The following is a 12793-nucleotide window of genomic DNA, read 5'->3' as shown; positions in this document are numbered from 1 at the left end:
AGTTTTTATTAGTTTTATTTTAGAGCATATTAGTTTTTCATGATGATTGATGTTATTTTGGGTTGCTGCATTTTAGTCATATTTGACATCCAATTTTTATGGGCATTTTTTTTCAGCCATCTTGTTGGCATTTTGCCTGTTGTGGCATTTATATTTAGTTGTTGTCATAGGTTCTTATGTTAAAAATTTGTAGTTTCACAATCTAGTGGCAAACTATTGAATCTGAGACTTGGTTAATTTTTTTTCTTTCAACAGTTTAGCACTTCTAGATTACATTTCTGGACTTAAGTCAGACTTTTTGAAATTTACAAGACTTTTACTTGACTTACACCACTCTGACTATAACCCTATGAAGTTTCACGCACTACACTGCATTACTTCAAAAATGTTCAAAATTTTCAAAATTGCTCTCGTCATTTTTTCTTTCATCTTACATACAAACAGTAGGATATCAGACTTATATATAGCTTTGTGTATTTTATTATTTTTGTACCAGACCTTTTAGAAAAAATCTTTTCTCATGTACATATGTGCATAATCATTTGAGAAAACCAGGTTATAGTATCCATTCTCAAGTACTAATACTTCAACAAAAACAGCTGAACAGCAAATCAGAGAATGACTTGATAAATGAGAAAATCGCAAACAGATTCTCAACTTCATTTAAGCCTAATATTTGACTTGATTAGACATGCTATAATTGTGTCTGCTGAACAACTCGTAAAATGTCAGGCGAGTCCTGATGGTGACTCAAGATCAGTGAGATCATATGAACAATTTTAATCATCCATTTCTTTCGAAATGGCACCCATTGTGAGCCAAAAATAAGTCAGGAATTTAAATTTTTATTTCCCTAAGATATTTTTTTTTGGTTGGCAATAAAATGTAGGTTTTAATAAGTAAGTATGTAGGAACTATAACTCTTTCCAAATATCTGAGACAGATCAAGTCAACATTTTCTTATATAACAACATAAGCTCAAAGAATAAAGTAACAACCAAAAGAGCTAACTCAGCCTCTAGACACACACCATCAAATTCTCACTTTCTTCAAGAGGCTTTATATTACACATAATGTTGATTATTCTCCTCGTTTCTGATTCTGGTAAATCAGGAGTTCCAGACTTGACTGATTCAGGCAATTCAGGTGAAGAAGCTCTGGGACGTACAATCGGAGTATGAGTAGTAGCAAAAGCTGTCAACGGATATATTCCATTTCTAAAAGTAAATCAAAGCTATTAAATATATATCACAGATAAAAGGTTAACTATTCAAAAATTTTTGAATAAAAATATTTCTGGGAATAAAATCATATCTTGAAATTCTCAAGTTAAAGTACTAAACAAATGAATATTGAACTATTTGAAATAGGCATACACAACCTCTGGTCCACCAAGGGACTCCATATGACTTGCGCACGGTGTCCCTGAAGAAAAGCATCAATACACCCAACATGTGATAGGTATAAAAAAATACAGGAGCTTATGACTCACACTGAAAATGTTATGCACGATTTAAAATAATAAATTTTGAACTAGGTAAAATCTTTTTGGGGAACCAAACAATTTCTTTCTGTTCCAGTTAGAAATATTTGAGAAAAAGTTTTACCATCATTTTTACAATGTGTGACAAGGCTGAGATTGATAGGCTTTATCCATCACTTAAATACATTTTTTTATATATCGAGAGTTTAAATCAAATTAATCCATAGAAGAGACAATCTCCTTCAAAAAGCAACCTTTCAACCCCTAATGGATAGCTTTTGATAATGCTGTTTGACAAACACTATGATCGCCTTAATAAGGTGTTTCTGCCTTTGTGTTCAATGCTCAAAAGGTAAATTTTAGAAAAGAGGAAAGCCAAGGAAAAAAAAATGTCACAACGGAAAAAAATGTTAGTTTGTAATGTGTTATTAATTTTAAATGTTAGTAAATGGGCTGAAAACTATAAGGGTATTGACACTCAAAAATCTGTCTCATTGATTGATCTGATCAGATTGAGTGTTGGGAGTAATAAACATGTGCCAGGCAAGCCTGTCGCTGAAAATGAGGGAAAGAATGGCATAAACCAATGGAAAAGTTCATTATGCTGTTCTTTCCACCTTTTTTTCAGTGATTTCTTGCAATCCAAATATCTCATCAAATATTGCACTTAAAAACTTGGACATATTTTTTGTTGGCATTGGAAGAGACAGGGCAACAATTATCTGACTGAGTTTTTTAAAATAGGGTGAGCAAATAAAAAGTTAATATTTTAATAACTATACGCACCTTGCAATATGAATGGCATATATACCTTAAATCTACATGTTAATTGGATACTTTTTCTAATATGGAATGTAATAATGGAATTATACCACCAGCAGGGGTGCAAGCGCTCCTCATCTATTTCGGAGCAGCAAATTTCATTTTTGGAGCAGAAATTTTGAAAATGGAGCAGAACTAAAAACAAACTATATCTGCAATATAAGGAGTAATTTTTCTGTGAAATGCCAAAAGTTTTGCCAAAAATGGTTGAAACAAATAATTCTAATGCCAAATTAAAATCCATTTAATTTTTTTCTTAATTATCTTATCTGTCACTATTAAAACATGCTTTACTGGAATGATGAATAAAAATTATTAGACTCTTTTCAAATTAAGCAACACGCATACTAAAAACCTAGGCAGCTAGAATTTCTGCTGCTTGAACCCCAAAATCTTATTCATCCTGATATAGCAAAAAGTGCATGCAGAATATAATAAGGGTTTCCGTGAAAAAAAAAAAAATTTGCTTCTCACAGAATTTAAAGGAATTATTAAATTTAAAAGCAAAATGCAAAAAACTAGAAAAATATAAATACCTTATTTGCTTAAACAATTTCTCATGCTAATAGATTAGCGAGTGAATAGAATCACGAGTTGCTTTCAGAAAGAGTTCAGCATCTGAATGACAATATTTTTTCAAATTTTTCATGCCCCTGAACATAAGATTTTGTGTCTTATTCCATTAAAGCATTGGATGGACAGATTTTTCAATGTTGGAACAGACTTTTATTTATTTGTTAACAATGAACTCTCTTTCACTGTCTGCGTTACGATGAGCTAAAGATAAAAAAACCTTCACCAAAACTGGCAAAATTTTGGGCTGCTTTCAAGGTTACAAAGTTTGAATATGTCTGCCCAATATCTATCCTCTGAACTGATTTCACTTCTTGTAATTCCTTGCATTGTAGTGCAACCTATTCATCACACATAATTGATAGTTCTGTTGGTGATACAATGCTAAGCAACATCCCAGCAATAAGTGAGGGAGCAATGTACCATCCCAGCAATATGTGAGGGAGCAATGTACCATCCCAGCAATGTACGAGAGGGAGTGCGAAAAACAAGAAAGGATGCAAATGTTTCATTCTCTCCAACAACATGTTTTGGAAAGGTAGGACATTAATATATAATAGGTATCTCACAGAAGTTATGTAAAATGAGCACATGCTCCTAGTACAAACTCCTTCCTTTGACTATTGTGAAGAGCATGCCCCTCCCCCACCAATGCAGTGGCGGACCGTGGGGCCATATTGGGTGCCGCTCTAGGAAAGGTGCCAAATAGAGTTGAAAGGGTGAAAAAAAAATATGTTGACCAAAAAAAACGGCATCAGTAGTGCCAAAAATAGATTCTGCATGGGTAGAAATTTTTTTCCTCGAGCCGCCCCTGTGTGTGTGTGCGTGTGTTCACCAAATCCGGATTTTTGCAATGTGAAATTGTCTCGATCGGCAACCGCAGACGATAACCACACGACCGCATAATGGCTAGATGACAAAACTATGAATATTTTAGCTGGAGTTTTTTTTACAGATCCCATTTTTTCTTAACGATCTTCAAATAATTTTGGTAATTTAAATGAGTAAACCAATCCCTTTTTCGATGTATGCCATCTTCGAACGCAGGTTAGCAGCCGCGAAATTACCATTATTTTCAGTATATAACCAGCAGGAGAAAAAACGGTCTCCGAAATCGGAAAATTCAGCATATTCATTCAGGGACTTTGATAGCCCGCCAGTTAACCAATAACAGTATAGGACTTTATACTTCAAGGTAGTAGAACTACTTTCCAAGGTCACGAGATAACGCTATTGTGGTAGATGGTGGGACGTGAAAAAAAAAGTTTCTCCCTCTCCGTATCTTTTTTCCGTGTCTCAGAAAGAACGCGTCCTGTGAACAAAATTTTCATGCTTCTTTTTCCTAAATTCCGGGTATTTGACGCACTCCAGTGCATTAGCGGTTCCTCCGCGAACCACAAACAAGAATTGGCACAAATGCGCAGGGATTCGGCGCACCATGTAGCAAGAGAACTGTTTCGGCGCAGTTTGGCACAGCTCTTGCACCCCTGCACCAGGATCAACAGTTTGTCAGTGATTTGTGGCCAAAGGAGTATATTCATGACAGACATGACCCTGTATATTCATGACAGTCTTGCACGTTAGTTTATTAAAATTTTATTAATATGTTTCAGCAATAAGTATTATTTTAAAAAAATTCATGAATATCTATGTATAATTTTCAAAATTTAGGATTGTTAGGTGGCAGCATTTAAGAAAATTTAATGTAGAACATCTTCCATTACACTATAACACAGCCACTACATGCATTCATTAGCTAATATTACAGAGAAAGAGTTAATTTAGTTTCATATCTGATGATGAAGTATGAGTATGAACCAGAAATCAACATTATTATAATTTTGATTCACTCCTATAATGCTTGAAGTTATGAAAAACTTCATACTCTTCAAGATGTGTCTTGATTTTCAATAAAAAATTAAAAAAAAAAAACAAAAAACAACAGTTATTTACCTAACATCATCTAAAAATTTTTCCAATTCTAATTTAGGAGCATCAGTCCTAGATATAGTAACTGGATTTTTTGAGGTTGTATATGCCAAGACATCACTTTGATTATATCTAGAACGTAAAGCTTCATCTGTGAGTTGTTCGGGTTGATAAGCTAAAAATTACAAAAAAATTACACGTTGGTCACTTTAATTTAACAAAATCATAATTTGATGATTAAACAGGCTTACAATTTTCATGTAATTCAAAACTTTGAATCTGAAATTCTAATGCCAATTTTTCATATGTTAATTTTTTCTGTAGGTACTAAATGCAGTTTAAAGAGAAAAACTTTAGATTTTCTGTGCCAAACTCTGAGATGCATAAAGTTATGAAAACTGATTGAGTAGAAATAACTTGAAAGTTAACTTTAATTAGTATGGATATAACAAAGAAAATTCCACAGATTTTCTTGTAAAAAAATTCAGGCCATCAATCTTTGCATGTGGTATAATAATGATTCTCCTACAAAAAAAATGTAAATGAAAAATTGGAATAAAATCTAACTACATAAATGATAGATGCTATATTAGATTGTTTTTTGAATTTTTAAATTCATCTGGAAATTATCAGGAAAATACGCATAAGTTATTATTTCAGCCCTGGTTCATGTGTGTGTGTAATTTGTGCAACTACAATAATTTTAACAGCTGTTACCCAAAACATTAGCTCAACACTTACAAGCAGTTTTGATAATTCCATGAGCAGAAAGAAGTTTCAAGGAGTGAACTTCAAATATCACAGGATGGAATAATAGCTCTTGTGCTGTAGGTCTTTCTGCAGGATTCTTCTTCAAACAACTCATAATGAAATCCTAGAAAAAAATTTCATAACTCAACAAGAAAGTAAAACAAACAAGGTCATTGTGCAATGGCCACATATCATAGTTTTCTGGTTATTAAAATGTGATAGAAAGTTTTACCTTTTGAGGTTTCATTCACTCAAGTGGTAAATATTTTCAAGACGAGAGGCAGGCTTTCACAGCTGGAGTTTATAATAAAGTTCATACCTTTTGGGCTGTTATGCCGTGTTTCAGGCTTCTTTGAAGCAGACATTTCAGCCACTATTACGGTGGACATTTTCAGTGCAGTTTTCAACAAGCGAGGAGACGAAACTACCTCCTAGGATGACCGTTATCCCCTGACGCTTCGCTGGAGACATGGAAGGACCAACCTAATTGTTGTGGAATTGATCAAGTAACGTGCTGATGTTGATGGGACATGATGGTTTCTAATTGGGTGGATGGGGATCTGAGTCTTCAAATTTGAATGGGGGAGGGGGTCGGAATTCAGAAGAGTTGATTTCGTGACTGCCCTGATCTTGGTATTTTGGATTGTTGGGTGCCATTTATCTTGCTCAAGTGAAATCCTTGATTCACCTTCTTCCTGATGAAATTATCTTTGTGCTTAACAATCTCAATAGCTTCATGGTTCAATCGGGGGTAGAAATTTGTTTCTGAAGATAGGATATCTGTGTCTTGGAAGTGGATGTCATGACCCTTAAGGAAGGCATGTTCAGTGGCAGCAGATTTTTCTGTTTGCGACAGTGGCATTTATGCTCAGTGAGGCGAGTTTTTATTGAGTGCAAAGTGATGCCAATATAGACAGATCTACATGAACGGGGGGGGGGGGGGATCCTATAAACTCCCACCAATGAGAAATAGTCGCGAGGGTATTTAGCCAATCAAAGAAGGGTACCTATTGTTTGAGTGGGTTTGTAGATTGTGGATATGTTGTGTTTCCGAAGTACAGAACAAATTCGATCAGTGACATTTTTCACATACAGGAGGTAAGCTGTGCTTGTCTGGAATATCCTGAATTTTTCGTTGGGTCTTCTGAGGTGGATAGCTCTATTAATCTTATGAGGTGTACATCTATTTGATTGCAAGGCTTGGTTTAAATGATCTAGTTTTTCGTTGAGGTTAGTTGGCTCGCAGATTTGTTTAGAACAGTGGACAAGTATTTTAGCAAGCATTAATATAATAATATAATACCCTATATAAATATTCATAGCATCACATATGGAATATCAACAGATAAATTAATAGACTGACATTTATCCAGTAAATACTAAATGTCCACAATGTGCCACACACAATAGAAATTTATTTCATATTGAGTAGCTAAGAAACTTTCGATTCAATTACTGTAATTTCCAGTAAAGAAGCTACAGGGAATAAGCCACATCTACAAAAATGAATGCAAAAAAAAGTTTTTGTGGAAATACCATGACTTTTTTTACATGTCAAAGCCTTGTGTAAGACGCACATAATTTCCATCAAAGAATTAAAAAAAAACTGAATAAAACTATTTCATAGTTTTCACTTGCGTTTTTTGTGGTTTCTTTAATAACTTTTTTTACAATTAATGTGAGAAATGACGTCACCTTCTGGAATTGAGCTGGCAAGTGTGTGCGTGGGGTGCGTGCGCCCAGAGAGTGGATGAGGAGAATGAGTGACGACACGGTGGATGAAAGACAGTATAAGAATAATGCCTGTAACTCTATATAAATATCAGTTATGATTAAATCTGACAAATTTGGGGATTTTCAAGACGACGACGGTTTCTTTTGAGTGATGATGGCATTTCAAGACGACGAGTTCAATTCTTTCCGATGAAGATGGTTCCCATTCAAAGACTTAGGAATTTTAATAGTTTTTGGTGCGAGCATGGCTCCGAGGACTACAAAAACTGACTGGCTCTAATTGTTGAGCAATGGAGTGAAACAGATCAGTTGCTTGTAGCAAATTTCCTTTGCCTTGACTGATGTAAGATGGGATCATCTGCAAGAAATTATTTTATCAGCTCTAATGGACTTGAATCAGAAACTTCAGGAATCTGACGATGAAGATGACACGAAGAAAAACCAGACAGCCAATGATGTATGACGACTTGGACTAGCGAACCAACCTCAGCATTACAACAGATATCAGAGACAGTGCTTCCGGTAAATGACGGCAACGAGTCAATAGTTCCAAGACCTGGTTCTGCTAATTCCCAGTGCTTCATGATGAACTTTACCATAAATCTAAAAGATGTCGAGAACTCTATACAGCCGTTTGATGGCACAAGCACCTATCCAGTCAAGAAAGTTGTCGAGGAGCTGGAAAACATGGCTCAGATTTTTAGGTGACGGAGTTGCATTTGTTTGTGTTTGTAGGAATGACTCAAAGGTCTCGCAAAGTTGTTCATCCAAGGTTTGAGCAAGATATCAGCTCATGGGCGATCTTGAAAGATGTGCTCCTGGCTGAATTTGGTTCAAAATTGAGCAGTGCTCAAATATACAAGATGTTGTCTGAAAGGAAACTGAAAAACACAAGACAGCTCGTGAATATTTCTTGCATATGAAAGAAATAATTCTAGCAGAGGCAATATCGAGTATGTCCTGCATGACATTATAGAGGACAAACACAAAATCTTGCTATACGGTGCGAGGTCTGTGAGAGAGTTCAAGGCGAAGTTGGTGGTGTATGATGACTTGAAAACTAGCAATAGTCGAGGGCACCGCTATCCAATACCTTTGACCGAGTGTCAACGTGACGGCGGAAACAAGCCAAGACTTTCTTACAAACAGATTTCAAGACCAGATGTGGTTCAAAAAGCTAGAATCAGATGTCAGAACTGTGGAGAAAGAAATCATCTCTCAAAAGACTAGAAATAAGTCGTGTGGAGTTAAATGCTTCCGGTGTAATAAGTTCAGCCACAAATATATTGATTGCATGCAAAAAGATGTGAATAAAACAGTCAGTGTCCCAGGTAAATGTAAAAGTAGTAATTGTCAAAAAATCGTGCAGATCATGGACAAAAAGAGTAGATGCATTACTTGATACAGGAAGTGACGTAACCATAATCAAACTTTTCAATTTGAATTAGGATCACCCAGTATGTTTTGATGATGTAACATTGATGAGTATAGATGGAGAAAATGTCTCTCCCTTAGGTTTTTTTACGCTGACATATTCATCAATAGACATGCTGTTTCCACGAAAGTGTATGTCCTAAAGAACCTCTGCAATCACATGGGCATGTAATGTTAATCCAATATTATATGTAAAATCAACATCTCCTTCACTGAGAGAGGTATAAAAGTTTGTGGTTTACTCGATGACTTCAGTAAACTATGCTCAAATTGTGTGTTTACAAGACGACCAGCCAATGCGAGTGAATAAGGGAAAAAATGCTCGGTTAACAGACGGCAATAAGACTGAAGCAGAATCGTCAACAAATTTGGTTCTACTGACAGCTGCCTGAGTGAAAATGAAGTTGACGTGGAACATATCATAAACAAGTACGTTAAAGAAAAATTAGAGGAGAAAAGGAAACATATTGAGCTGAAGGACAAGAGTGTCATTGAACACCTGAAACAAGAACTATACGAGATGACAAAAGGACACCAAATGTTGAAACTGGATGAAAAAGAGAAGGATCTGAAAGCTGCATTTGAATGAGAGAAAGAGGCTTTTCTGACAGAGCAGAAGAATCTCCTGCAAAAGGAGAAAGAGAAAGAGATGAAGGCATTGAAAGATTCGTTACACCAAGCCATTGACAGAACTGTATCACAGTGCATGAATGAAATGCAAATGAGAGTTGAAACACTCGAGCGAAGCTTTGATGCCTCGGGATGCGGGAAGAAAGGAACATCGGAGGGCATCTAAGAAACAGATTAATGAAGTGATAGACAAAAACAGGAAGACGTTCAATTCAAGATGGACGATTGCAGAAAAATGTTGTGTTGCTGATTGGATCGTGATCAAGGGATCTCGGTTTGAGGACTTGAAGACGCAGTCAGAGTTTCGAAAGCTCGACAGACTGATGAAAGTCAAGGTGAAAGATGCATACAACAAGATCAGTGATTATGACGTACCACAGAGAATCGTCAGCTGTGATGAGTGCATGATAAAGTGGGTGTTTTGGAAAAACAGATCTTCTGGGACAGAAGATTTGCAAGATGACGATTGTTAGAGAGATGGCGCCACTTTCCAGAATCGAGTTGGTGAGTATATGTGGGCACGCATGCGCAGAGTGGACAAGGAGAATGAGTGACGATGCAGTGGACAAAAGATGGTATAAGGATATATAATGTCTAACTCTCTCTTTATGTAAATATTATACTTATGATTAAATCTCACATGAATGACCAAAAAAAATAAGTAAACATTAAACGTTTTCCTGGAGTGAAAATTTATAAAATTCATTGGAATCTTTGAAGTTAGAATACTAAAAAACGTTATCAGACAGGCTGCGACTTTGGATCTACCATAAGAGCTAAAGATTTACTTTGAAAGTTATATTAGCCATGACTTTATTACAGAAAATTGCTGTAATTTTTTTGTTTCACAAATGAACTTTACTAGATATTTCCATGTGATGATACAATCTTGTATATAATTTCATTTTCAATCGAACTCTCTGTTGTGAATGTGAAAATGTTGATGATTGAAATTTTCATGTAATAATATTGATTTATATCTTAAGCCGATTAAAATAACAATATTTTTCTATGAATCCAAAAGAGAAAAAGAAATTCGTGAAAATGATAACTTCTATACTGATGGGGGAAACAGATTTCCTGGATTTCATAAACTTCTAAACACTCAGTGAAGCCATTGTGGTTAACCAACAATAGACCTATTCATGTCGTCAACTTACTGTTGTGGTGGGAGGATCTCTAATCACAGAAAATCCGGCTCCCTGCTGTTGAAAAGTGGGGGAAAGCATCATCTTTACTCACCGGTAAGGGGTCATTCTAATATTACGTCAGCATCGGGGGGGGGGGGGGGGGGTTTCGGATTTGCTGACTTTTGATGACAAGGGGGGAGGGGGGTTTGAAGGTTGCTTACGTCATCAACCACCCCCTTTTTGAAGATATGAAATATTCTAAGCTGCTGACGAAATTTTGCTGACAGGGGAGGGGGGTCAGTGTTTTGATGACTTTTGCTGACAAGGGGGGGGGGAAGGAAGAGGTCAAAAATGGCTGAAAATCTGCTTACATAATACTTGAATGGTCCCTAAATACAATCTATGTCTTTTCTATTGGTTTTAAGGGCCATTCAGTCAAAGCCTAAAACTGTTTGGACTTCTCATTACATTAATTCTCTAATAACATTAAACTGAAGATTTTCTTGTCGATGTTGGAATATGAGGTTTTATTTCATAGTGTACTCAAGACATAACTACTACCAACATCATATAAAGGGGAAAAAAATTAGAACCGAAATTAAAAAAACCTGATAAGGGCTCTTGCACATTCCTTCCCTGGCACTCGGTGTCGTCAATTGACTCCGTTCTCCATTCGACTATATTTTTGTTTATAGTTCACACTTTGAGAGATACCATCAGTGATAGAGAAAGAGAAAAAATTATCCAATCCAATAAACACCACACATAGAGCGCACTCATCCTTCTCTCTCCCACACATAGAATCTTCCAACCCGAAATTTCTCTCTCTGCATGTGGCAATTGTTGATACATACACATTGGCTATTGAACAGCTATATTATTTGAAACAGATGGCTGTACTCTCCGTATTCCCAAAAGCATGATGTCAGAAGCATGGCCCCCCTCATCTTATAACAGGACCCCTAGGCCAGGATCTTTGGTGGGCCCCCTAAGCCAGACTTTTCACGGGCCCCTTCTATAGTGAATTTATAGCATGAAAAAACAAAAAATCACAATTGTCTTTCAACCAAGGGCTGGAGTCCTTCCAGCCCCATTCTTGTGGGGGCCATGGTCGGAAGTGTTTTAGACCCAATTGGTGCTTAGCTTGAGTTTTGTGCAGGAGTAGGATATGATTATTATAATAAAATTAATTAATGCTAACAATTCTGGGGTGCTCTAATCCATGCCACACAATACAGTAGGTGCTCACACCCACGGCATCCTCGCTTTGACACAGGGCTGTCTTAAGACAATCATGGGGCCCCCCCAGGTCAAGTGATTGTTCTGAGGCCCGATCAAGTGAATTCTCTCTCAAAAATTTCAACCAGATCTAATTTTCATGAGGGCCCGGGCAGGCTCATGCCTTAAAACAGCACTGCTTTGATGCCATTGGCCAAAATCACGTACAATTCCACCAAAGTTCAATGAATGGATACTTTTAACACATGTAGCTATAATATGTAAGTACAAACTTTGAAATGCCTCCTATTATATATGATAAAATAACATGTTTAAATCAAAATAATATTTCATTTGTGGAAAAATAGGTGAATAAACAAGCTCATATTTTTAAGTTAAACTATCATTCCCATTTTAGGGGTTTTACAGAAAAAAATCTTCCACATGCAATTTAGTAACATGTTATGGAACATATAATTTTAGACTTGAGGCCAGTCCACTGGAAGCTACAAGGAGCAAAAACAAGTCCTGTATATACACGCAACACTACTATACAGCCATTAACAAATAAATGGAATTGAAAAAAAAAGACAAAATACAGATCAAATCATAACAGCAATTTTGGCAATGTAACTTTTGAAGATGAAGAGCCAAATGTGGACACAGTTGCTATGGATTATTCATGATGGCAACTGATATTTTTTCCTAATTTATTGGTTTTAAATAGTATGTTTTCTGTATTTTCTCCAAAATCATAAATCACACTGAAAACTTCTCTGTATATATGCTTCTCAACAACCCGAGATATGCAGGAACTATATTCTGTGGAGCAAGAATACATTCTCTACCCTTCCCTTCACTGCAAAGTTAACCACGAACAGACTATAGTGTCTTTGTGGATGAACGGACACTTTCTGCCTGAGGTCGTATATTTAAATATACATGGTGGGAAAAAACCCTCATCATACCAATTGCTTTACTCAATTTTTTAGTATTTAAGAAAGTATATCTTTCAGTGTTATTTCAGTACAAAATATGGCTATATAAGTAAAATACTTTTTTTAAGAAAGAGTTGATTCCTTGTTATGTC

General features: G+C 35.9%; 1 protein-coding gene across 2 annotated transcripts in view; it reads right to left on the bottom strand.

Annotated features, from left to right (window-relative positions):
* Positions 1–12793, bottom strand: part of Madm (MLF1-adaptor molecule) — a 57503-nt gene that overhangs the window by 22606 nt on the left and 22104 nt on the right. For both annotated transcript variants that reach the window (XM_089233662.1, XM_089233663.1), the window contains exons 9-11: positions 5549–5681; positions 4832–4982; positions 1031–1217 (exon numbers count right to left, since the gene is read on the bottom strand). In XM_089233662.1, the coding sequence (XP_089089788.1) occupies positions 1031–1217; positions 4832–4982; positions 5549–5681 (471 nt within the window). The remainder of the gene's footprint in view (positions 1–1030; positions 1218–4831; positions 4983–5548; positions 5682–12793) is intronic.

This window comes from Pholcus phalangioides, unplaced genomic scaffold (genome assembly GCF_987345545.1).
Source record: "Pholcus phalangioides strain wild (caught in Gottingen) unplaced genomic scaffold, Ppha-v1.0 ptg000007l_1, whole genome shotgun sequence".
Classification (NCBI taxonomy): Eukaryota; Metazoa; Arthropoda; class Arachnida; order Araneae; family Pholcidae; genus Pholcus; species Pholcus phalangioides.
This window is presented reverse-complemented; position numbering and strand designations above follow the sequence as displayed.